Source organism: Diospyros lotus, chromosome 10 (genome assembly GCF_014633365.1).
Source record: "Diospyros lotus cultivar Yz01 chromosome 10, ASM1463336v1, whole genome shotgun sequence".
In the NCBI taxonomy this organism is placed as follows: Eukaryota; Viridiplantae; Streptophyta; class Magnoliopsida; order Ericales; family Ebenaceae; genus Diospyros; species Diospyros lotus.
Genome location: NC_068347.1, coordinates 28108821 through 28136507, shown reverse-complemented (window position 1 = coordinate 28136507; position 27687 = coordinate 28108821). Strand labels below are relative to the sequence as shown.

General features: G+C 37.0%; 2 protein-coding genes across 6 annotated transcripts; one reads left to right on the top strand and one right to left on the bottom strand.

Annotated features, from left to right (window-relative positions):
- Positions 1–570: 570 nt before the first annotated feature.
- LOC127811423 (inositol transporter 4-like) lies at positions 571–6275 on the bottom strand. The gene is made up of 7 exons (XM_052351282.1): positions 6098–6275; positions 3096–3267; positions 2888–2958; positions 2452–2787; positions 2232–2339; positions 1385–1999; positions 571–1305 (listed from the first exon to the last, which is right to left on the bottom strand). Exons 2-7 carry the CDS (start codon positions 3229–3231, stop codon positions 832–834), a joined length of 1740 nt encoding a protein of 579 aa, XP_052207242.1. The 5' UTR covers positions 3232–3267; positions 6098–6275; the 3' UTR covers positions 571–831.
- Positions 6276–7112: 837 nt separating this feature from the next.
- LOC127811422 (probable E3 ubiquitin-protein ligase RHA4A) lies at positions 7113–22353 on the top strand. Of its 5 annotated transcripts, none has more exons than XR_008025682.1 (6): positions 7113–7543; positions 11849–12048; positions 12182–12280; positions 18976–19098; positions 19204–19284; positions 21653–21801. XR_008025682.1 is itself a non-coding variant. In XM_052351281.1 (3 exons), exons 1-3 carry the CDS (start codon positions 19668–19670, stop codon positions 21912–21914), a joined length of 555 nt encoding a protein of 184 aa, XP_052207241.1. In that variant the 5' UTR covers positions 19301–19667; the 3' UTR covers positions 21915–22353. The 5 variants fall into 5 exon arrangements, 1 of the variants encoding a protein (XP_052207241.1); XR_008025681.1 differs by having other exon boundaries at positions 11849–12104; XR_008025680.1 differs by adding an exon at positions 7640–7691 and having other exon boundaries at positions 11849–12280.
- Positions 22354–27687: the final 5334 nt, after the last annotated feature.

The following is a 27687-nucleotide window of genomic DNA, read 5'->3' as shown; positions in this document are numbered from 1 at the left end:
TAACCATTCCATATTTTAGTCCATAAATCATTTCAATCTTATCTTGATATAATTTTATCTTACTCATTTTAACAAACGCTATCTTAAGATAATGGTATTGATGATGAATCAATCTTACTTAGGTAGTGTTTATTAACCAAGATATAAACCGGAAAAGATGAGATATAGAAAGTATTTCAAACTTTTGTTATTTTCAATATGTTTGTTAAACTTATTTGACAATATTTGTAAAAGAAGTCACATGACTTCTTATATGAATTTTTTCATATATGTTTATCTCTCCCCCCTTAAGATAAACATATTTTGATATTTACAGATAAGAAAAAATAACACTTATCTCTTTCAGTGCATCTCAAAAAAATTTAACAAATAATTTAATAAAAATTTTGAATTATTTCTCAGCCTTATCTTGACTATTTCATATATTGATCCGAAAATTATTCTAATCTTATTTTAATAAATGCTACCTCAGTGCTAATAAGACTTTGAAATTGTGATTGTAACGATATTGTTGTGGAATAAGTTGGGGAAACGAAGAGGACCGACTTTGGAAAAGAACGCGCGCACACACACAAAAAAGGCAATTAACTCGCTAGGGCTATCAAAGCATAGGTGATTTGACTAATCAAGCTCGCTCATACTATCTAACTGGCTAGAGTTGTTTTCCTTCTGGCCTTAGGGATGTTGTCGTTGAGATCGATCCAATATATGGTAAAAGGGAGATGGGGGGCTCTCTAAGAGATTGCAATACAAGGTATTTACAGTCACCGGTTAAAACACGAAAATTTTGTTGAATCTCAGATCAGAAAGATGCTTCAATTATCTCATCAATCAAGAAGTAGAATGAGCAGCATTTCTAGACTTGTTTGAACCAGGCTTGAAGCCTTGTTCTAACAACTTTTCTACCTCTTCGAATTGCAAGCCTTTGGTTTCGGGTACAAGGAAGTAAATAGCCAGAGTTCCAGTGAAGGAGAAGGCAGCAAAGAGCAGGAAGGTGCCGGCTGAGCCAAGAGCGTGGGTAAGAGACAAGAAGGTCTCGCTTACTATGAGATTGGATACCCAGTTGGCAACCGCAGCTATTCCTCCTCCAATGCCTCTGTATTTCAGTGGGTATATTTCAGAGTTGACAATCCATGGTGCTGTTCCCATTCCAGGTGAGTAGGAGATGATGTATGCCCCGAGGAGAATCACTGATAGGAACCCGAACTTGCTTGGACAACCAGCCGTATACCATTCTCGACCACGTTCTGCCTTGCATGCTTGCTTTACGTTGGGGTTGGAAGCCAAGCATGCTCCAGCAGAGTACTGTTCCAAATCGATCGAATTAATCCAGCCTCCAGGTAATTAGAAGAAGAGTTCAGTTACTGTGAGGAAATAAACTTACTGGGTGATCTCCATTTGAACAGAATGCACACTCTGATGCCGCTCTCAAGCAAGTCATGCAGTTCCAGGAGGATACATCCGCGGCAGTTGAATAGCTGGCGCAGGTAGAGTTGCCTCCCAAATGGGTGGAGTCGGGTTTGCTGATAGCCGGAGCATGGGCCGAGGCTTGGAAGAAGACAACGGACAACGCCAGAAGGCAAGTTATTATTCCAGCCATGGAGATGAGCATGAGCCTCCTCCTTCCATACCTATCAACAAAGCACATGCTGACAATGGAGCCAACAGCGTTGAGACCAGAAGTGATGAGAGACAGTGCTAATGCTGTCTTCTTTGAAGCAAATCCGGCAAACTGTACAATGGTGGGACTGTAATACATGACGGTGTTGATACCTACAAATTGCTGCGCCACCTGAACTGTAATACCGGCATACAGACCCCTTCGGACCACCTTGTTACTCCAAGCTTTCCTAATTTTCCCCAGCATAGTGGTCTCCCCAATTTCGCTTTCCTGAGCTCTTTCTTCTTCAATCGAGGTCTTCAAGGCTTGCATCTCCTCCTCAACTTCATCAGCCGGGTAGATCCTCTCCAAGATGTCCCTCGCCTCGTCCACTTTATCCTGGTCAAAAAGAGGAGGCTGATGATTAATGCCGGTGCCAATACGGCTCCAAGGTAGGGACCTGATTCAAGAGATGGTTGTAACCATCCTCTTCTTGAAGCAATTAGGACAAAAGTGGGGGTTTGTTGTATTTGGAAATACAAGGACTATCCCAAGTAGTATTTTGTAAAAGGCCATTTCAGTATTTTCCTTAGAACAGAAAATGCAAGAAAAGAAAATGTTGGTTGTTTACTTCTCGATAGAGCCATCTAGGGGACTCCGGAAGCGTTAGCATCAACACGAATTGGAGAATGGCTGGAACTCCAGCCACGCCAAGCATCCAACGCCATGTTCCCGGTGTCTGAAACCAATTCAAACAGGTTCACTTCAGAACAACAAATTACAGAGGGTTACGAAGATCCGTATACATAGATACATACATGTATCTGTGTGTGTGTGAATGCTTTCATTACCTTGGTGAAGGCAAGATTGATAAGATAGGACAAAAATTGGCCTCCAGTAATTAACAGGCCGTTGGTGCTAACAAGGGCACCTCTGATTCTAGCCGGTGAAGCTTCTGATATGTACAGAGGCGAAGTCATCGATGCCATGCCAACTCCCAAGCCAACAAAGATTCTTCCGAGAATAATCACCAAAGGATTTGGGGCAATTGCCATTATTATTGAACCGATTAAGAACAAGAAATCAGCAATCAGAATCGATTTCTTGCGCCCCAACTTATCATTCAGCCATCCACCAAGTGCAGCTCCAACTATGGCACCAGCCACAGCCATGCTCACAATGGTTTCCTATACATACAAATCAGTAACCAAAAATAAGCAAACATATATATGTACACAAACAATGAAACCTATAACGGCCTCGTATATATAGGATCTAAAAAGTTACCTGCAACAGCGTGCTTCTTTCAACTCTCCTAAAGTCTTCCTTAATGTAGAGAAGAGCACCAGAAATGACTCCTAAACCAGCCCCAAGAACATAGTTTATTAACCAGTACTTGAACAAAGACTATTCGAATATATTTTGACTCTTTTTTCATTTAGGTTATTATGGTCACATCCATACATGATGAAAGGAACGCGTTTATGAGATTTACCTGTATCGTACCCGAACAAGAGCCCGCCAATGCCTGCCGACAAGGCTAGCCTCATAATGTAAGGGGTCCTCCATGAGGTCTTCCAGCATTCTGTGAACTCTGTCTTGTCTGCCTTAGAAATACCTCCTTCAACCATTTTTCCAGACTCTCAGATCTGAGCTTAATTACCAACCTGGAAAGAACAAAGAAAATAGAAGGAATCTCCCAGTGCAAAACAAATGCCGATGACAAAATGCTCGTTTCATTAATGACCAGGAAGATCACGAGAATGAAAAGAAATGAAAAGGTAAGATCTTTGTTTCATGACCACAAGAAAGAAACTCGTGTTTCTGCCCTTTCCAAACGTTCCAATCTTCACACAATCCTGTATATATATACTGCTTCACTGCATCTATAATTAGAAAACCACTTGACTATTTTTAGCAAAATGAGGTGTTTGTGACTATTCAGAAAGTTTTGATTAATGAGAAAATTATTTCCATAACATCTGGTATGAATTTTTGTGGAAAAATGTGGAAAATCAAGGAAGAGTGTGTGTTGAGTGGATGAGCTATATTGTTGCGAAGCTCGTCCAATGGAATGGAGTGGAGAGGGTTTGGAGGAAGACTGCCAAAATCAAAGAATTGAAACTGTCAAACTTTAACTGCTAGGTTCTAGTGCTAGACTAGAAAACCTGCATAGATCATTGCTGGGTGGATATTTTCAAATTCCCACTTCCATTTTATATTAACTTTGTGTAAAGGGAAGTGAACAGATCACCCAAGTAGACGATCATATTGATCTACCCGTCACTATATTTTTGTAAGGCCATTGTACCTCCTGTAATGTTTTGGTTTCTCACCGAGTTTTTATTTTTCTTTTTTAAGGTCCTCTACCTCTTTTACTTCAAATTGCTTACCTTCCATCCACCCAGCTTCATCAATCCATCGTAAATTGCATCTCTCAAATCTTATCAATAGATATTGATAGAATTGTTGCATGAAATAATTAATGTGTTAATAATAATCAAGGATAAAGAAAGCAATATCTCATGGCTACTGAAGTAGTATTACTTCTTTCTAATATCAATTATGACTGTACATATCAAATGGGCTAATAATAGTTTTATTTTGACCATGATCTCTCTTGTAACCATCACCGCAAATGAATCCCCAGTAAAACCATTTCTTTGACTGTTGATTAGAGTCCAACTCATCCTCTCTTTTCTAAATTGAGGAAGGATCAGAGCCGGCCCTGGGCCAGGGCTACCAGGGCCCACAAGTGAGGGGGCACAATTTTTTTTTTTTTAAACTTTTGTATATATGTATATAAGAAATTAAAAAAAATTAACAAAAGAAGTTGCTACTTGTACCTATCAAAGAAGATTTCATTACTATTTTTATTTTGTTGGTACATGTGATGATTATTTTTACTTTGATTAATTGTGAAGGATAAAAGTAGGAGTGTTAATGGTTCGGATTGGTCCGGTTTTATAAGAATTAACAAAAGAAGTTGTCACTTATACCCTATCAAAAGAAGATTTCATTGCTATTTTTATTTTGTTAGTACATGTGATGATTGTTTTTACTTCGATTAATTGTGGAGGATAAAAGTAGGGGTGTTAATGGTTTGGATTGGTTTGGTTCTATAAGAATCCAATAACCGAATCATTTTTAAAGGTTATCAAAAAATAAGAATCGTAACCGAACCATTACATATATAAAATCAAACTATAACCAATCCGTCACATCGGATCAGTTTCGGTTCTATCCAATTAACATTTAACTTCTAAATATTTTTGTAAAATATAAAATTACAAACAAATTTGTTAATTAAAATAAAACCATAATTTCATTAATGCTTCAGGTCTTGAAGTAAAAGTAAAACAAAATAATTTATAGACTATCTTATCAAATGAGATTTCATCGACCATTTAGTATAGCAATAGGGCATAAAATGTTAGAAATAAAAGAGTTCATGAATCTTACTAGTTTCCTAAAAAGTGATACTATTTATGCATATGTATATATATATATATTCTCAAAAAATTATAATATATATAAGTATAATATCGGTTCCAGTTCGGTTCGAACCATGGTTTGAAAAAAAAAAATCAATAACCAAACTAAATATATTGGTTCTTAATTTTTTAGAACCAGAACTTAACCATTGAATTATAGAACCAATCCAAAAGGCATGATTCGGTCCGATTTGGTCCAATTCATCGGCTTTTGGATATTTTTTGACAACCTTAGATGAAAGAAAGATTAATCAAATCAATAAATGCTTACGGAGATTCGGGAGGAAGTATGTAGACTTAAATATGTTGTTTTCATTTTTTAATGCAATATTTACAATGCAAGGTCCTATTTTTCCTTCATTTTAGATTTTGTTCCATTGAATTTTACTCAAATAAGGTTTTAATGAGGTCCCAAATTATTTTTTCTTATCTTTTATAAATTCTTATAATTTTAATAAAAATAATTAATTAATAATTTTATTTTTTTATTTAATTTATATAAAGAGACACACTTGAAAAAATTTGCTCCGGGCCTCCGAAAACTCAGGACCGACTCTAGGAAGGATTCACCATGCCATGTGAGAGAAGAATATCAAAAATTAAAGAGAGAACACTATAAAAAAGACATACAATTAATTATTATAATGTTTCTTCTTTTTTTTTTTTTTTGGGGGGGGGGGGGGGGGGGGGGGGGGGGGGGGGTTAATTATCTCCATATGTGATTTGTGCCTAATACCAGAGGAGGAAGAGGGGGCCTGATGAAAACAAGTATTGTATAGAAGAGTAGAATTCTGAAATTTCACTAAATGTATGGACTTTTCTGCAAACTAGAGGCGCCCACCTTAAACTCTGACACTGACATCTAAACATTCCAGTCATTAGACTTCGAGGTACCATCATCAACTCCCGCCTCTTATGAACATGATCACTCAAGCAATTCCGAGAGTGAAACTGTAAAATTTAACAAGTACAGGGATTTTTAGTTGGAATTTGAGGCACCTACCTTGACGCTGACACACTGCTCAGAGAGGTACTGCGCCGCCGCCAGAGTTGGAGAAGAGACGGAATTCCGACGCCGACAAATAGGGGTCGCCGGAGATGGAGATGGAAATGAGGGAAGCAGAGGAAGTGAAGATGTGTGTGTGTGGAGGTTGAGGGAAAAGGGTAGTTGGCAGCTGAGAGGTGGCTTGTTGGGCTATTTTGGTTGCTGAAATTAAGGAATGAATTTCTATTTTATAAGTAATTTAATTATTTCTTTTCCATGTGAGTAATGAATGCGGATAGGAAAAAGCCATTAACTGTGGCTTTTACTGTGTGCAAAGTAAAGATAGTCTTCCGCTGCATGCATGCATTAAAAACCCATTTCATCCACCAACCATTGAATCTGAAACCAGTCCTCCTAAGTTGTTACCATCATCATTCATCGCCTGCTAATTCAGCAGCTCTTGAAATTTGGAAGTTGGGAAGTTTCATGAGTTTTAAATATTATTTCTTACTTTTCTTCGTTCCAAATGCTAATATAACACACTAATTTGGGAATTAGTGATATTAGTATTATAGTTTTATTCCCTTTTTATTTTGGGAATTTAAAATACTAATTTGTTGTTATTAATATTTTTCCTATTTACATCACTCAATTTACTATTTATTAATATTTAAAATAATTTTCTATTTATAACCATAATAGTTTGATATTAGTAATATTATAATAGTCATGATTTTCATCAATCAATCACGGTATTAGATAAAGAAGATAATAACACATAATTTTTTTATCCTAATCTAATAAAAAAATATCATATAATTGATGACACTATCATCAATCATGACTCATAATATTATTTTTATAATATTATAATAAAATAAATTATTTATCATAATCAAATTTGGTATTTATTGATGTAGTTGATACTCTTATAATATGATTATTATTAGTAACTTTTGAAGTTTATATTTTTAATTTTTTACTATTTTACTATTAATATTGATTTTGATTCATTTGGGACAAATTTTGAAAAGCAGGGAGGAATCCCAGCAGGGACTAGATTTGGTGCCCAATCAATAACCGCCATCTTCGCTCGTGTACAGAAAAACCCTAAAAGCATCGCTTGAGTTGAGCCCGCCGACATTGCTCAGCCGTCTCGTTTGCGTCCAAGCAGTATTCCGGCAGAGAAACCAGGCGCCTGTGTCCAGCATCCACCCCATACTTGAACTCGCCCAATCCCCTTTTATTGAACCCGAGAGAACCCATCCTCTTTACGGCGATCTTCTTTGCGCGTCGCGGTATCCGTTCAGGTAGAGCCTCAGAGGCTCGACGTGGTCAAACCATAAAATCGTCGGCAGAGTCTTGGCCTGGCGGTGGCTCTTTCTCTTGGTGGGATTCTCTATTCGATTCTCAGATCCAAACGGGTCACTCCTTCTCGATCTAAACCGCCGGCCCCTCCTTCAGGTTTGCTTCTTTGCGCAACATCTTTGTACCAAGATTGATATGGGTTTTGAGGTTTTGGTCTGGGTTTTGATCATATATTTAGTTTTCTGCATTCAGATTTTGCCAATCAATTTGATACAGATTGGGGAGTGTTGTATCTTCGTCTCAGGTTTTTTTTTTCTCCATTTTTGTGATTGTTAAGTTCAAATTATTGGTTTGTTTGGGATCTATTGGAAGTTTATATCTCTTAGCGATTTGTTCCCACCTTTTCTTCGTGCAATATTTCCATGAAATTTGGCTTCAATTTGTTGTAGTTTTATTGACTATTTTATGACGTCATATGTTCAGATAAACAGGTAACCGTTCCATATGGTAATGAACCCAAGCCAGTGAAAGTTAAACCTAGGTCTTGGTGCTTATAGAACAGAGTTGAATTTGTTGATTGTACCATTTTATGAAGAATTGAAAATTTTAAGGCCATCGCTCCTTATACATGCTCTGGGGCAACACTCTGCACAGTCCACATTTAGAAGGTTAAGGTTTATGGCTCAGGGTAAGTTGTAAGTCATATTTTAATTTTTGATAGAAAATGGAAATTTGAAAATTGTGTTCAAACCTATAAAAACAAACAAATAAATTAGAAGTCAAATTCGTCATGAAAAGTTGCACATTTTAGTGTTTGCATCATGCCTTTCCCATTTTATTTAATTAGAATATGGTTTTGATATTATTTGGTGTTGATAGTAAATTTTCCCTAAATTGTTTTCAACTCCATTTATATGGTGTGATAATTATAACTCAAAATTTTAATTCGTCAATGATTGGGTTTCTTAATTTGGCCGTGATTAGGATTTCGATTTTACTGTTTTTAGGATGTTGTCAAATTTGAGTTTGAGTGAAGCCAACAGTTAGTGTTCGAATTTTTTGCAAGAGTAACAAGAGGTGACTCGATTGTGAAATCTGGTAATCTTGTGAATTGGAGGTGCGAAGCAGATTCCAGTGATCTCCGGCAATTCCGACAAATCCGAGTTGAAGGTTGGGGCAATCAATTTCAGTGATTAGAAGTCCAACGACTAATAGCAGCGAATTAGTGAAAAGCAGTATGTATAGAATCCCTATCCCTTGGTCTTCCAAGTGTCATGTCCATGAGATGTCAACCATGGGGAGTAGGGCACACATGAAACAAATGGGGTCTCAATTGTAGCCGAAGGATGCTGCATTTTCAACGGGATGGCTTGCTCATGAAGCCTTGGGAAGCAGTGCACACATGAGACAATCAGAGCCTTAATGGCAACAGAAGAAGGCTGCAATTTCAGTTGGAAATAAAAGAAATCATGAGCAGTTTAGCCAGAAAAATCAGGCATTGGGAAAGTTGGATAATGAGTCCAACCAAGTTGACAAGGAAACAAGAAGTGTGATACATGATACGAGCAAGGATTTCGGCTATATGTTGCATGAGCAATTGCAAGAGTTTGCAATGATACTAACTAAGAAGTATCATTATTGCTTTTCGGCTGAATTCTTCGATGATTATTGTGGGAGTTTTAACAAAGAGGAATTCCTAAATATGGAGCAGCCAGAGGAGATGTGCAACATCAGAAATGATATTAAAGGTGAATGGCATTATCCAAAGGGAATCTGTAATGAACAAATTGATAAGACAGCAAAGGCAAAAGGAGAATTAAAGGAACATACTGGTTCCTTTGGAAAAAAAAGTTCTCGATGGTGATGTTTTTGGGATTTTGCAACAATATCAGTCCAACTTTAAGGAAGAAGGAGAAGAGGAGGTGGAAGAAGAGAGTGGGGAAAAGGAATTGGAGGATGACACTCAATCAGTTGGCAGCCTCTCAAGCACTCTTACTAGTGCTGAGACACTTGATGCTATTGATCTCTAGAAGTAGCAAAAGAAGGAGCCAGAAAAGCCTCTTCATCAAGTACATGAGGAGATTGGGGTTAGGCACACTTTACAAGAACAAGAAATTGATGATTCTGGTGATGCACAACCTAATCTAGCTATAAATCATGTTAGGGAAGAAGGTCGAGTTGGAGGCCAGGCATCAGTGGTTGAGAAATCGTTGGCTAGAATTGAAGTGGCAGTAGCTCCTAATGTTAGTACTCACAAACAGCCTTGATATGAGTATTCAAGGCAAGTCTACAATCCTCCATTGTTGCATTTCGATGCTGTTTTTGTAGCAGAGCATGGCTATGGGTTGAATGGGGATACAATAATAGCAACTACAGGTGTAGATTTGCTCTCCTTACCTGTATTGGACAATAATGAAGTACTAACAGAAGTCACGAACATGGATAGTCCTTCCATTGGACTCCAAGGTTAAGCTACTAGCTATGTCAATTCGGAAGTGGCTGATCATATGTCCATAGATTGGAGACCAAACTTGATTGGATAGCTATTACTGAGGGTGGTTGTATTGGGTTGGAACTCGATGAAGTTTTTCCTATTAAAGTTCTAGGCCAAATTACAACTGGGATTGATCTTGGACACTTAAGAATGAGGAAGAAGAAGAGGCCTAGAAGGAGAAAGGAAGGTAAATCAAATAGAGAAGGCAGGAATTGGATTAAGCAATGGCTACTTGCTGCAAGTTCTTGGGGACACGAACTCTCTCAAGGATGGGGGAATTGTCATGACCCTATGAGCAATAAATGGGTATTATTGTAATAGGGTATAATAGTTTGTTAGGGATATTTTAGCAAGTGGTTAGAAGCTAGGCTGTTAGAAGGAAAATATGCTTATATAAGGTTGTTGTAATGGGTTTGTTTCTTTATCCAAGAATTAATGAATTGAGATTTGATTTCTCCTCCTTCGAATTCTCCCCTTTCTTGATCTTCATCTCGTTCTTTTCTGCTCTTCTAATCCCCCTAACACTTCTTCTAATTTCCCGCTCATTCTCTCAAATCTCCCCCTAATTCCTCCTGTTCTTGGCCTTAGTTGAATCGGATTTGTCCGATTCCCAAACTGATCCTAGGTTAAGCCCTAGGTTCATGACATTATTATAGGATGGTACAAAGCTTTGCAAAGGTTGGTTCCAAGCCATGAGGAACAAGACAAAATTAGTGACCAATTTACTTTGTATCAAAATTCTAAGGGAGTTTTTGGCTTGGAGATGGCTATTCAACATGAATGACAAAATCCCCAGGCAATTGAGTTTGTTGGGATTTATTTCAATTTTCAAATTAAATTAGTGCATAGTTAATTTTTTAAGATTAGTTTATAAGATGTTTGATAAAAAGCATTAACCTAATTATTCAATCTCAACGGCTGAATGGGGGAAATCTTATGGATCTTCCACGGCAAAAATTTGCAATTAAAGTGCTTAGCCTTACTTGTAGTGCATCTGGATGTGAGTGTAATTGGAACATTTTTGAGCATGTAAGTAACAACTAACATAGACTCTTTACTTAGTTTTTTGTTTCAGATGACATATACTTATTAAAAATGTTCTGTATCAATTTGCAGATTCATATTATTAAAAATGTTCTGTATCAATTTGCAGATTTATAACAAAAAAAAGAAATAGGCTAGCTCAGCATCGCTTGAATGATTTTGGTGTTCGTAAAATACAATTGAGCATTGAAGCGTCAATATGATGCACGTGATCGCATTGACCCATCTCTTTAAAGGACATAGATGATAGTAATGAATGGTTGATGGGTAGAATGGATGGATTATCGGAAGAAGACTTTGTATTTGAAAATGATTCTTTAACATGGAGTATTGTTGCTAGAGTTGTTGGAGTTGAGAGTGTCCATCACACTAGATCAACCAAAGGAGCAAGTGTTACAGCAAAGGGAAAGGGAAAGGGAAAGGGAAAGGCAAAAGTATCTTCTTCTCTGTCAAAGATTAGTACTCCTCTAACACCTAGAGATGAGGAAGGTATTGATTTTGAAGAAGAGTATGAAGAAGAGGAAGACTTTGGAAGTGACCAATATAATTTAAATGATGATGATGGAAGTCATCATCATCATCATCATCTTATGATTGATGATGATTGATGTTGGATGCTATTATTGTTGTGTTTATTTTCTTGAATTTTTTTGTTTGATTATGAATTGTTTATGTTTGAATTTGATGATGAATACTTGTTAATTTGTTATATTTTGTTTTTATCCTTTTAATTTGCCTATATTTTATTAAATTATATTTTTTTTCTCGGTGCACCTCTCCTTTGTTGGGCGCACGCCTCACCATATGCCTCGCACCTTGGGCTCTAGGACCCCTTTGGGCCTTAGTGCGCCTGGCATCTTTAATAACTATGAGGAATACCAAAGCTTGCATAGATGACATGTTTAGTTTCATCATATTTGCAGTTGGGAACTCAAAATTGGACAGGAAAATAATGTTTCCATGTCGTAAATGCAAATGCGAGGGGAAACATATATTTAATCCAGAAACAGTAGAAGCTCACCTAGTGTGGAATGGGTTTTTGACGACTTATGACAATTGGCTCTTACATGGTGAAGCAGTGGTAGTTGATCCTGCCTTGCAACATTCTTCCGGAATGGATCATGTACAAACTCCCCACATGACGGGCTCAAGAGGCTTGCACAAAAAGCAGATAAATTTGTATAATTTTCACTGCTTATTTACTTTTAAGTTTGACATTCTATTAAATATACTTGTTCACTCTTAATTCTGTGTAGTAAGTTGAAAATGGTAGAAGCCTTCACATTTGGAATTTTTTGAAGTAACACAAACACAAGGATGGAAGTTATGTTAGTGAAACTGCAAAAGAGTTCGCGGTATGTAAATTTACTTTAGATAAATATTTTTCTTCCATTCTAATAGTTTCCAATCCTTGCAAATGAAGCGTCAGGAGATGCAGTGAAATGGCCTATATTACTCTGTAGAATGTCTTTATATATTACTTGTTTGACTTTTTGGCACCAAATAGAATATGAGACCTGGGGAAATGCAAATTTGATTCTTTATTTTTCTGAAACTCATAACCAGCAGTTGGCAAGGGAGCTCATTGCCTATAGTGACCACCCATTTAGTTTTATATAATTTTTATTGCTCATAACTAGCTGTTAATAGAAGGTCTGGGAATTTTTTTGATTAGTTTTCTCTTGAACCTCTTGGGATGCCTAAAATACAACTCATGAATAAAGTTGAAGAGGCTAATGAATGGGAATGAAGTGAAGTGAGTTTACAAATTATTTTCATATTTCTAAATTGTATTTGTGCTTTAACTTTTCTCTCAAAGACTTTGTGCTTAATTTGTTTCACTTGATTCAAAACTTGTATTTTACATTGAGAGATCTTGTAACAAAGAGATTTATCTCTTAGATTATCTTTTTATTGTTCAATTTTTGTATTTCCTAACTTGTAAGTTAGAGGGCCTACTTGTGTATAAGTAGGAAGTTTGTAATTTTTTAGTCTTGTACTAGAGGACCTACTTGGGATCAAGTAGGAGGTTTTAGTGAATTAGTTTAAAATCCTTAGTGATGAGCTAATATAGTGGATTAGTCTTGATTTAAATCGAATCACTATAAATCCTTTGTGCTTTTTATCTTTCTTGTTTCTTATTCTTTAAGCATTGTATTTGTCATTCTATACATATTTTATGTTTTAACTCACCAAAACCTCATTTGTGTTAAAAAAAATTTAAATTTTATCATATTTTTAAATTACCCAATTCACCCCCCTTGAGTGTGTGCCATAACATTTCTGACCTATCAAACCCTTCTCTCATTTTTATTTTTTGTTGTTATTTTTCTTTCAAGGTAGCATCAAGATGGGTTCCAATAAACCAACCACTTGGGACCCTGAAATGGTGATAGGTTCCAGGACCCATCAATGTAACCAATTGGTTGACATTTTTTATTTTTATTTTGTATTAAATTTAACTTTATCAAATAAATATTAAGATAGTTTTAATTTAAACATTGAGTGGCTTGATTCGTTTTCCCACCAAGTAACACAGACTGACAGTGCTTCTCTATATAAATACATTGATTTCGATTATTTAGTTGTTGGCCGTGTAGAACACTAATTAACACTAGCAAATCAAAGCAGCACTGAGTAATTCAGGTAGTATTTCTATGTCGGCTGTTCTTCCCCTTTTTCTTCTTTCTCGATCGGCTTCCAATTCCATAATGATTATTATTGTTTAATCTGTATTGGTAGTGGCTTATTCGACTAAGATCAAAATGATGTTAAGATTATTGAAATTGCTACTTTGGATCTTGATTTCAACATTCTAAATTGAAACATTACGGGGCGTTTTTCTAGAAGCATAGCAATTAGTATTTCCAACATAACAGAATGTGTTTTTGGCGACTTGTCTTCCCTCTTTGTTTGGCTTTCAATGGCTGCTTCGTATTACCTACTTGAAAATTTGATATGACAAAACTCCTGAAATTCTCAATCACATTGATTGGCTTTTTGGTATTTCTAAAAACACCGCTTGTATTTGATTATATTTCTAAGTTAGACTTTGTTAATGAAGTGGAGCGAACAATGGAATCACCTTCTTTGTTATTTAAAAAGGTTAATATTATTTGGTAATATAAAGTAGTCTGAATTTATAGTCTTAAAAGTACCAAGTTGTTGTATTATCCTTAAAAGTAGCCGTATTCTGTACATATTAAATTTATCCCAAGCTGGGAAAAAAAATGATTGTTATCTAATTGAATAACACAAATTATAGGCATTTGGTAAAATATACAAATGTGTATATTGAGAAGGTGGTTATAACTTCTTATCACCGACCCAACCTTAGGGTTCTTATCTTGAGGTTTTACTGCGTTCCTCTATTTCTCATTTTTCTCATTGTAGATCATGCCCTTTTCTTTTAAAACATAACGTTTGTTCATGCTACATGCCCATAAATGTTCTTACAGAGTTGAATAGTGTTGCATGTCTTCGTACTCTCTTTCAAATTGAACACTTGCATTGAACAACATGCATTAATAAGATAAAAGAATTTTTTGCAAAAAGTTTTTTATGGGCATTAACCTCTGTTTGCGGGCATTTAGTCCTGAGGTCTCTTTAATAATTCCATAAAACTTGTTGATGATGATATGTGAGATCGACCACCACATGCTGCCTCGATGAATGGACCTCAAGAGTGGAAACTTCGGACTTGGCCATGTCGGGCCTTGAGAATGCAACCTATAAGACAACGAAGTGATGGGGCTAGGATCCCTCAGGCTAGACTTCGATGCTCAAGTCAGTAGAGTAAATGCGGGTAGTAGAAAATGTAAGAGCCGGAGCCTTCATACCTAGTGAGAATCCCTACTTTTTATAGACATGTTCGTTATATAAGGTACCTGAGATAAAACCCGAGATGGGCAGGCATGGCTTCCGAGGTCAAGCTGGAATGGGTCTCGTGGTCTAGTCCGGATTTTTCGAACTCCACTCCGAATTGCTCTACAAGCGTTGCCATGTGTCCTTTTACTAGTAGTACCAGACTGTTCCCCACTTTGTATTGTGGACTTGCCACATGTCAGTCTCTTAGACGTTCCACGTGGCGAGCGAGACTACTAGTGTGTAGGGGGTATTTTAGTAATTTAGGTAATGCCACATCACTTGCCCCCCACTTCTTGAGCTGAGCTGAAAATCATATTGGGTCGAGGAGTAGCCTAATTTCTGAAGTCATATGAGTGTGAATTTTGCCCGAGGTGTGTAGGAGTATGTTAGACATGGATCTCATACTTAAAAAGAGCTATTTATTACATTGAAATTATAGAGGGTGTTTAGTTGGAGGGCTTAGGTCCCTCTATATCCAAGGTCCCTCTATATCCAAGGTCCCACCCCTCAATTATCACTTCCCTTTAGTAGCTAAGCTCCAACTTTTGAGATTAGTCTCTCATTTTCTTCTCTCTTTTTTTTTTTTTTTTTACTCATTTCCTTTTTTTTTTAAGCCCTTTCAGGGCAGAGGTCGTCCTTGGCCAGGCCCGACTAGGCCAAGGTCGGCCTTGACCATGCTCAGCCATGGCCAATCCCCCATGGGGCAGCTAGGATGGCCTAGCTGCTCAGCCATGGTTGATCCCTCCTAGGGCGGCCTGGTCGAGCTCCCTGGGGCTTTTGCCCCACTATTGCCCTCTTTCTTCTTTTACTTTTTCTTTAAAAAAAATTAATATATATATATTTTTTGAAACTTTAGCTTGACTAACCTGTTTTTTGTTGCTTTTGTCGTAGGCATGGTTGGGATTTCCTAGGCTAGGTTGCGCTTGCTGAGCTTCTTTTAGCTTGTGCCCAACCCTAGTTTTCCTTTCTTGACTTCTGTCCTCTTTCTCCTAGTCAATTCTTCCTTCCTAGTTAATCTTTCTTATTGCTTTCGTCGCAGGCGTGGTTGGAATTTCCCAAGCTAGGTCGCGTTTGCTGAGCTCCTTTTAGCTCGTGCCCAGCCTTGGTTTTCTTGACTTCTGTCCTCCTTTAGTTTGGGGAGGGTGTTGAGTTTCTTCCGGCCATTAGTTCACCTTCGACTTGGGGACGGCCTAAAGCTCTTGACCTTTGGATTTTAGCTATTTCCTCGCGGAGAAGGGTGTTGAGCTCTGAGTTTCTTCCAGCCATTAGTCCACTGTCGACTTAGGGACAACTTAGGGCTCTTGAGCCTTGAATTTTAGTCACTCCCTTACGGAGGAGGGTGTTGAGTTTCTTCCGGCCATTAGTCCACCTTCGATTTGGGGACAGCCTAGAGCTCTTGACCCTTGGATTTTAACCACACTCTTATGGAGGAGGGTGTTGAGTTTCTTTCGGCCATTAGTTCACTTTTGACTTGGGGACAGCCTAGGGCTCTTGACCATTGGATTTTAGCCACTCCCTCGTGGAGGAGGGTGTTGAGTTTCTTCCGATCATTAGTCCACCTTCGACTTCGGAACGGCCTAGGGCTCTTGATCCTTGGATTTTAGCCACTCCCTCGCAGAGGAGGGTGTTGGGCTCTGAGTTTCTTCCGGTCATTAGTCTACTGTCGACTTGGGGACAACTTAGGGCTCTTGATTCTTGAATTTTAGCCACTCTCTCGCAGAGGAGGGTGTTGAGTTTCTTCCGGTCATTAGTCCACCTTCAACTTGGGAACAGCCTAGGGCTCTTGACCTTTGGATTTTAGCCACTCCCTCGCAGCAGAGGGTGTTCGGCTCTGAGTTTCTTCCGGCCATTAGTACACTGTCGACTTGGGGACAACCCAAGGCTCTTGACCCTTCTTGTCGGGTTGCTTATCTCGCTTGACCTTTTATTATTTCTTCAGTATTGATGTACTTGGTAGCCCAGGCAAGGACTTCTATAAAGGTATGAGATAGAGTCTTGGCCAATGATTGAGCGAATGGCCCAGTCCTCAAGCCATTCTGGAGGGCCACCATTGCAATCCGCTGATCAAACTTGTCGATGCTCAAAACCTCTTCATTAAACCTGGCCACAAAATCCTTTAGGGATTCCCCTTGGTTTTGCTTAATGTTAACCAAAGCCATAGAAGACTTCTGATGACGCTTCAATGGAGCATAATAGGCTAGGAAACATGTCTTTAACTTTTCCCAACTATTAATGGAACGATGGGGAAGGCAAGAGTACCACGTCCAGGCATAACCTCCCAAAGTAGCCGAAAAAGCCCTGCACCACATCACGTCTGAGCCCGATTACACCAGCATGTGAGAAGAGAAGAGCTCTACATGATCATAGGGGTCTGTGTTTCCGTCATAGAGCTTAATGGATGGGATATAAAACCTCTCCGGAAGAACCTCTACCATGATGTTCTTACTTAGGGGTTGGTTAGAGCTAAAGTGGGCAACTTCTTCTTTCCCTTCTTGAGCTCCAGTCCTGCCTCTCCAAAAAACGCAACTGCCTCTCCTAGGAGGTCCCTCCTTCTCGCGAGGGGGAAGAAGTAAATCCTATCGCCTCAGAGGGATGGATTTCCTGGCCCAACTAGTGGGATGGACGAGACTCCCGAGTATGAGGAGATGACTGGTGCTCTTCCCGATGAGAGGGCACCTGTAGGAGACATTGTTCATTTTGGTGTAAAGATCCGGTCAACAACTCAATTAACTGCTGGACTTGATTTTCCAGCCTGGTGAGTCGATCTTCTAGCATTGGATTGGCCGGAGGCGGCAGATCCTGTCCTTGCATCGTGGCCTCTAGATTGATGTCAGCCTGGTTGCGAGTTATGTCTCTTCGAGGAGCCATGCAATTAGTTATGGCAAGGAGCAAAAATCGTTGACACTAGGTTGGAGGTGAGAAGATCAAGGTCCAAAGTGAGGAGGGGAAGTCCGAAGCATGAGGTAGGGAAAGAAGAGATTGGCGAGTATGGATGTCGGGCCCCATGATGGGCGCCAAATGATGATGATCTGTGAGACCGACCACCATGTGCCGCCTCGATGAATGGATCTCGAGAGTGGAAACTTCAGACTTGGCTATGTCGGGTCTCAGGAATGCAACCTGTAAGACAACAAAGTGATAGGGCTAGGATCCCCCTTGATAGATTTCGATGCTCAAATCAGTAGAGTAAATGCGAGTAATAGAAAATGTAAGAGCCGGAGCCTTCATACCTGGTGAGAACCCTTACTTTTTATAGGTAAGTCTGTTGTAAGGTACCCGAGATAAAACCTGAGATGGGCGAATACAGCTCCCGAAGACCCCGGTCAAGCTGGAATGGGTCTCATGGTCTGGTTAGGATTTTTTAGATTCCATTTTAGATTGCTCTACAAGCGTTGCCACGTGTCCTTTTACTGGTAGTATCGAACTGTTCCCCACTTCATATTATGGACTTACCACGTGTCAGTCTCTTAGACGAATCACGCAACAAGCGGGATTACTAACATGCAAGAGATATTTTAGTAATTTAGATAATGCCACACTAGTTGTGGTGTAAACCTCTGCAAGTTTATCCTAAGCACCAGTAGTGTCTTTATCTTTTTTTTTGTTTTTTTTGTTTGTTTTTCCGAGGTGGGGCAGACTGAAGAGAGAGTGGAGCTTTGGAATTTAAGATAAGCATGCAGTTGTCACCTCACATACAGTGGCTAATCCTTCCTCTTTGTGTTTGTGCACATTTTGCACCTGCCCCTCACCTAGTATCATGATAACGCAAGTATCGCCACTATACTAAAACTTTTGTCCTTGCTGGAGAAGCTGGTACTGTACTGCTAACAGTGGAGTGGCAGAGCTCTTTTATCTTTGGTAACGGCTGGTAGTACGGTGACAGTAGTATATAGTTATATTAGTAAATTTGGGTTTTTAAATTTAAATTTTGTAAGTTTTTTATGTATTCTCTGTATAAGTCTCACATCATCTTTCGTTATTATTATTCGAATTTAAGAAATAAAAAATTAATAATATTATTGCTGAAATTTAATAAAAGGAGCTGACTAGTGAGTGGGCTATATTATCACACGAAATATTTCCCGTACTCCGTTCTCTGGCGCCTTGTAAACGCTCACCCATTTCTATTTTGGTCAAACTCTCCTACGAATATGACTCTCTCCCACCTGCTGTTCTATGCCAGATCTCAGCGTGCACCAGCAACAGTGAGAGATCCCTTGACTCGAACAGGATAAAACTACGCCCCCACTGGCATCCAGATTTAGTGAAGATACGGAAGAAGCAAGTTGAGTGAAGGACACTGGAGGTGGGTCGGTGTACTACTCTTGTCCTGGTTTTTTGGATTAAGGAGACTTTTTCTTAAAGGGTATCCAAGTTAATTAGTGTTTGTTTAACTTCATTCTTTCTACAGCATTTTCAACCCTTACAGAGTCCTGCAGCCACAAAGCCTACCTTGTGAGGAAGGACCATGAAAGAAATAAAGGATTTGAAGGTTAGTGTGTGTTTTTTGGATTACTTTTGCTTTCTTAATTAATAAAGCAATAATTCTCACTATAATTAGGATCGAGTTGAATGTGAAATGATGTGGGAAGAGATGAAGAATTGAAAATGAATGGGGTCATGGTGCTTAGCTGTAGGTTTCTATATCTTAGTGGCGTGTCCCATCACATAAAAAGGAAGAATAGGGAATATATTGTTAAATCTCCAAAAGTTCCTTGCAAGCCTCTATATCTTGTTCTTTACTGACAAACGAGCATTATTTTTTAGGCCTATTCCCTCTCTCTCTCTCTTTCCCTCTCTCATCAACTGCTTGCATTTCATAAATATCTCTTCCATCTATTTAGATTTCTTTCAGACATCTAGGCTTAATAATTGATGGGTCTTCCTCAAAATCCAAGCCCTCCTCATCAATATCCCCAAGAAGTTCAACTTAAGCTCTATCAAGCTTTCATATTCTCAATCCCTGTCCTCTTTTCCATCATATTGTTTCTTCTGTTTTATTTGTTTTACCTCAAGAAGAGGGTCTCCGGCCTCTCATCACCTCCTCCAATACTTCCAAGGACTCTGAATCAAGCCACTTCTTTTGCCCCCTTGGTAAGACATCTCTCTCTCTCTCTCTCTCTCTCTCTCTCTCAAAACAGAGATAGAGGAACACTTATTTGATGGTCATGTTGTACAATTTGTGTATACTAAGCTAAATTATTGTATGGTTAGAGTTTTGTTTCAGACTTGAATGCGTGGTTTCGCTCTAATTCTTCATCTCTTTTCTACTTTTTCTATTTAATATGCTGTGCATAGACTTTTGGGGCAGAGGTGAAACACAAACTTCCTGTAGTCTTGGTTGATGAAGATTTAAGAGCAAATGATTCACAGTAAGTTCATAGACTTGCAGTTCTTATATTTCTAAAAACAAGTATGAAGTTATTAAGCTCTTCATTTAGAAATTTTAGTTTGTATCTGTCATGAGGCTGGCTGCGATGTGCTCCTTTATGATTTAGCATATATAAGGATCAATCAAATTGATATGGTGGGTCCATCAAGAGTTGGACGGCTGAAATTGACCACTCACACTGCTTCTCTCGGTAGACACTTGTAAGTGCATGACACCTGTCTAATTTTACCAATATCGATCACAATTTCGGTGTTGATTGATAATATAAAGCCATGAACTTGATGCGTTTTAAAAGCTATACAGGGAAATACACTTTGTAAAAGTTGCTACTTGAGTGAGCAACACTTTGAAGTCATTACTTTATTTTTTTTTCTTTAAATGTTGCTCAACTAACTTGATCAATAATCTCAATCTCAAATGGTTTTCAATCAGATTCTTAAAAAGGACAGGTTGATTTGGAAAAAAAATTGATTTTTGTGAAACAATTTTGATAAAAGTTTGAAATCCACTGACAGTACAAATTTATTTATGTTTTGTTATGCGGCAAAAATCCCAAAAGACAGCAGATTTATTCTTTCGGCCAATGATCTACTCTATGACACACTATCTTCACTGGTTACAGCTTTCGCTTTTTCCACAACAGGTTGAATCTTGGACAATGTCCACTATTTTGGACAAAGTGCGGTTGTTCTAAATTATTTCCATTAGAAAGTGGGAAAAAGTTGAATAAAATCTTAAAGGAATATATGCACGATATAAGAATAATGCACTTATAACCACAGCCAGTCCTATATAGGGTCCAATGGGGGCACTTATCTCGCTCAATTTCTTTTCTTTTCTTTTCTCTTTTTTTTTTTTGGCTCCTAAAGTTAGGAATTTGTTCTGCATTAAACTTATTTATATTGTACTTGTATGTATGAACAATGCTCTTGTAATTTATTTACTTTATTTTTTGTTTTTGGGAAAATATGCCAAATTCAATGTATACTTGTATATTTTGTGACAGCTTAGTTTAATGCATTTGTATTGAAGTGATTTAGGTTTTTTTTTTTTTGGTGGGATTTGACTCATTTAAGTAGAGCCCCTTTGTTTTTGTGTTTTGTTGAAGAAAAGAATAAAGTGGTTTGAATTTTAGTGCATTATTGTTGTGTGTTTGACATGGAACCGATGCTGTATGTTAGTACTTAGAAGTGTTAGAATCGAAAACATATTTATTTTAATCAGCTAGTACAATAGTGAGAGACACTTGAGAATAATATTAGTCATAAAGGTCTTACAAAAAATAAAGCCATAAGATCAGAGATAGGAATGACTGGCAATCAAGGTAGAATTTATATAACCGACCCATGTAGTGGAGTAAGTGCTTGGTGTGTTGTTGCTGTCTCTTCCCTTTTAAGTTATAGAAATATCCGTGTTGTATTAGCACTTTCTAATGAAAAGAATCAAACTCTCATTCAAAATCCCACAGATGCAGTGTTTGCCTCGGAGAATTTGAGATGCAAGAGGAGTTGCGCCAGGTGCCATCTTGCAAGCATGTGTTCCATGTAGAATGCATTAGCCTCTGGCTCCAGCTCTCCAACAACTCCACTTGTCCACTTTGTAGATGCTTCATTGATGTTCCGGCAGCCAAGCTTGATAACCCAGAGCCAGAGCTAGAGCCTGCTAATATTGGAGCTGAATCACAGAGGCAGGATCACCTTCAGAGGTTACCTCCAGAACAGCAGCAATAAGAAGATGATAATGATAAGTTCTCTTTGGCTCAATTGTTACAAATCATTCGAAAGAATCATCCATGAAGCGGGTGATTCATCCGGGTCCAGGTTAGCTCAATCCAGTTGACGGTTCGATGAAAATCATAGCCCTGTTCTTATAGTTGTATGCATAATACATGCATATGAAAAAAAATTGCTTGTTCTGCGTTAAATAATGATCAAATCTTGCTGGAGGTTGATAGTGAAATCAGTGATCCCTCCTTTAACTCCTAGAATTTCTTATATAGAAACCACGTAGCCAAGATGATGTGTCTCCTCTTTCACATCTACTCACTCATTACAAAGAAAAATGTAATTAATTGTAGTGATTTATAATTGTAAAACTGTCACCGGCATGCTATGCCTCTGTACAGAAGTTCTATAAAATGTAATTTTCCTTAATTGTAGTGATTTATAACTGTGTAATCTACAACCTTTTTTGTTGACAAACAGAACAAATCTGTCGATGCATCTTTTGTTGTTGCTTCTCTCCTTTCATGGCATTGTTTTACCGATAGTTCTTGGCAATTTCTGTTTTGTATTCGTCCATGCTATCAGAGGAACCGATGGCAAAACATTTGTCCAAATGCAGATAAAAAAAAAAAAAAAAACTATGGGGTTTGAAGAACAAGGCTCCCCTTATTGACCTTCATGTAGACAAATTGACTATGCTTGTTTATAAAGTAGAGTAAGACTCTCTGAGTCAACACCCTCTATAGCATGAATACTAATATTTTGTTTGTTTAACACAAAAAGGTCTCTATACAATATGTTTTCCATGTAATATATTAAGCTTCTATATTATGCAATATACCTTTCATGACGTTGTAGAAGGTATCAATATGCTTGAATGCCATTGAAATTGACTATTCTTCCCATGACATGACATTCGTTTTATTCAAATTAAATTCTTTATTATTTCAACTAGTCAAGTTTGATTTTTTTCTTTTTCAAAAAAATTTATTAAGCTTCTATATTTTAAAAAAAATTCAAAAATTTTAAGGTTTATTCTGCTATAGAAAATATTTTTTTATTTTCCAACTCTGATTTTTTATTGTATAATGAGATTTTCTATTAAAAAATGAAAACTCAATTTTCTAATGTTTTGACCTTATATTATAAATTAGAAAACATATTTCTTGATGTTTCCTAATTTTTTTGAAAATGAATACTAATACTTTTGGAACACAAAATGTTAGGATATTTTTGGTTTTAAAGGTGCCCTTAATGTCTTTATATGAAAACAAGTAAGTAAACATTTTGTTTTTAAAAATTTGGAAACATAAATCAAAAGCTAAAAATGAAATTTAAGAAATGGTAAAGTTAATGTAACACTTTGAGATTTAGTGAAGGTCACTAATCACCATTGTATTACAAAAATGGCATAAATCTCTCTCGAAATTATTTATCATGCAACATTTATCTCCTTATTGTTGAAAATAACACTTATTTTTTTTTTAATTTTTGAAATATCGTATGATCTCTTTCTTTCAATTATTTTTCTCTTTTTAATTAAAAAAAATAATAGTTAATGGTTGATGACCATTGTTAACAACTAGCCACCACAATGACTTTTTTATCTTTAGGTTGCATTTTGTAGATTGAAGGAATCTAGATTTGCTTTACTTAGATTGGAATCTAAGTTCCTTCAATCTTGGTAGAGAAACCAATAGAGAATAATAAAGACATAATAGGAGAAAGGGAGAACAAGAACAAGTTTCTAATGTGAGTATGTCGTGAGCAATGGGACCTTTGATAAGGCCGCATGTGATTCTTCTTGTAGAATTCATATGAAAATGTGTGTATTTAAAAAAACAATAATCTCATGAAAATGTAGCAAAATCGATATAATAATCATATGAATACTTGAATATTTAAGCAATGTATTATTACATCATGTGTAATAAACTAAATGGTTTAATATATACCTGGTTATAAGATACGCAAAAGGTGTATAAGCAATTTCTATGTGAAGGTCTCATTCTTTTTAAGTCGTGGAAGGCTTAATCAATCCGCACCAAGCAAGTCTTTTGAAACTAACTCAAAATCTCTAATAAGTGCTAGTTATAAGATCTTGAACTATTAGCACTGTTTGTTTTCTTTTGATCTTTCTAAAAGAATAAGAAAAAGACAACAAGAAAAAGCAAGTAGCTCAAGCAAAAAAAATAAAAATTGAGAATCTAATGTTGCACACTAGCTTAATCTTTTTTCTTTTAATTTTTTCTCAAACCAGCATAATAAAAGAGACAATAAGAAGCCAACGGCTTCCACAACATGCCTTTTCAAATGGTGACAAGTGGTAGGGTTTCAATGGATCATCCACTAATTCTTAAACTTTTGCACCTAATTTGTCAAACTAAAACTGTTGACAGTATTCATCTAATTATATATCAACAGTATTCATCTAATTGTTGATAGTTTGTAAGCTTTTTAAAAAACGGTTGACAATTTGGTTTTGCATGATGCATAACCTTTCTTTTATTGTAGATGATCCATTAACTCATAATGACTTAAGTTATTAACTCTTAATAACTTTTCAAGACCCACTATTAACTATTAACGACGTCGAAAACATTACAAATAACATAGATCCAATTTCGGATGCTTCTTTTTTCGATATGCGACTTTCTAGGTCCATTGTCAAATAGTGATCAGACAATATCAAAAACTTTTGATTTAATGCCGAACGAACATTTTGAACTATCTTAAGAATTTCTCCATTTTCTTAAGATAATCTGATAATCCTAGGTGACGTCTAATAACATATTAAGATAATCTAAGTGGCAATGAAATCTATTATAGTTGATGATTATTCTGTAATATAATCATTTCATTATATAACATCCCGACTAAATGAAAGTTATGGAGTGATAAATTCACAAACTCAATAACTATACGATTGTCAATGTGATTAGATAACATATCGAAAAACTCATTTCCGATCATTCATGCTTTGGCCTAGAACTTTTCTTATCACAAAGACAAAATACCACATAGGACGTTCACTTTATCATAATAAAGGTAATGGATCATATTGATATGTACCTACCTTGATGTACCAACAATACAAGACCACACGATGAATATTCTCACCTCGCAATTAAATGAATCCGCTCATCAATAAATCTCATACACCAATACACAAGATAATTTTATTGTTTTAAGTTAAATAATTAGTTATACAATTGTAACTTAATAACAAAATCAATATCTACTTTGCCATGTGATTTTTTATTGGCGTCATGTTCAATGAGTTGTTCAACTAACAATCACTTATGAATTTACTATAAATGACTCACCACTTAGGGTCTGGTTTGTAGATTTCTTGAATCTTTGAATTTGGTCTGTTGCTCAAATGTACATGGTAAAAGGGTAAGAGCAATGCTTTTACAACATCTTGAGAACTGACAATATTCTTAGGACTATCCAATTTGCACCTTCTAGTTCTAACACAAGTTGAGGCCTTACCTATAAAGCATGTAAGCTCATTAGTACCAAGATTCATGACCAAACATAAACAAAGCCAACAAAATAACTCAAATATAAACAAAATGCTAAAGATAGATCAAAGAGTTGATGCAAATCCATTCGACAAAACAGTCAATCTCATCTACTATTGACCTCGAACTGCCCACAAAGTAGTTTTAAACACAAATTTAGAAGAGAACACAATTTTGCAAAAGAAGAGATCATAGATATGCTCTTGAAATTAAAATGTGCCAAAAACTAAAAATTGTGAACCCAACAACGATACAAACATTGCAACAATTTATTTTATTTACATAAGAGATTGGACCTATAATTAGATATCGAGTTTCATAATTTTTTCTTATCTAGTTTTTACTTAAACCAAAACATACAAGAAAAGAACTTTGATTTACAAAAGTGGCTGCACCCATAATGGCTACCTACGTATCCTAAGTTCATTCATCAGGGATCAAGTGTCACATAATTCTTTCTATCTAAATCATAATTTTTTTTTTTCAATTAATAGCTAATGATTCTTCGTGACCACAATGTTGTTGATGGTGATTGGGGTGATGGTTTTCAAGATCATCCAAATCTCTTTGGCACCCGCTAGTTAATTTGAACCCTTCTCATTTTTACTTACTCAGATTATAAGTACTATTGACAAAGCATTCTCTTGCTAGCTTCTATTTTGATATCCACAATTTCTTCGCTCAAGTGAACAGATTTCGATTCTTTCGTTGGAGCGGAATAACATGATTTGGTTTAACGTGGAACGACACTGCCTTCAACAATTGTTGAACAGGCATTCTCTTTCATTTTTTGGTCATTACACGTTGTCTCCATCACTTTCTTACCGACCTTTGCTGCCAGCAAACCCATTAGTTTGGTGGTAGAGTTGCCGCATATGGCGGCGACAACTGCTTTATGTCGTAGTAGTCCACACTTAAACATATTTTTCCCATTCTTGTCGGCCGCTTTCTTCTTTTTCTTTTTTTTGGTCTTCTTCTTCTATTTCCTTGCTAGAATCATTAGAAAGCTCGAGGATGGGATGCAAGCTCTGCTTGGGGTTCGGCAATGCCATCCCTCAATGCGAAAAACTCTTTAGAATTACACAAGATGGTGACCTTGATCCCTCATTCAATAATCTCGAAAATGTCCTTAATTACCAAATTTTTAGAAAAACTGGCACCATGCGCTGATTTTAATGGCTTCGAAGTTCCCTTTTCCACTCATATATAATTCCCCAATATGTTATCTCTTATTGTCTTTCATTGTTGGTTCATCTTCTTAGTTAGATGGTAGATAGAACAAATTGAAATTCATAATGCTACGTATATGGAGTCTTCTTAGATTAAACACAATGGAGAACAAGTCATGAAAAAAAAAGCCTTCAAATTTGATGCCATGTCGCTAAACCATCTGGGATATAAAAGCACACTTTTGAAAGCTCGAACATAGGATATAAGTGGCTCAAATGCACAGCTTTTGTGCTTACAATACATTTTCTATACGTAAGCCTTTTAGATTCCACCCTCACTGCAATAGAGTTTGCCTGGCTTGTAAATTTCTTGGATCTTTGAACTTGGTATGTTGCTCAAATGTACATGATAAAAGGCAAAAACTATGCTTTTAAAACATCATGAGAACCGACAATATTCTTGGGGCTATCCAATTTGCACCTTCTAGTTCTAGCACAAGTCGAGGCCTTGCTTCAACAACCATTGACCGGGCCTTTATTTCAATATCTGGTCATTGCACATTATCCCCATCACTTTCTTCCCCGCTTTGGTTGTCTACAAACACACTAGTTTGGTGGCAGTTGTCGCATATGGCAACAACAGCCACTTCCCTCCGCAATAGTCCACACTGAAACAGATTGTTTCCATTATTGTCAACTGTTTTCTTCTTTTGGTCCTTTTCTTCTTCTATTTTCTCACCAGAATCATCAGAAAGCTCGCGGATGAAATGCAAGCTTAGCCTGGGGTTTGGCATTGAATGTAGAATTTCGGCAATGCCATCCTTCTGCATATATGAAAACTCTTCAGGATCACATTAGGTGGTGACCTTAATTAATCCCCCATTCGACAACCTCAAGATGTCCTTAATTACCAGATTCTTCGAAAAACTGGCACCATGCACTGATTTTAATGGCTTTGAAGATCTCCTTTCCACCCATAATTCCCAATTATGTTATCTCTTATCGTCTTTTACTGCTGGTTCATCTTCATGGTTAGATGGCAGATAGAATAAATCAAAATTCATAAGGCTACATATATGTATT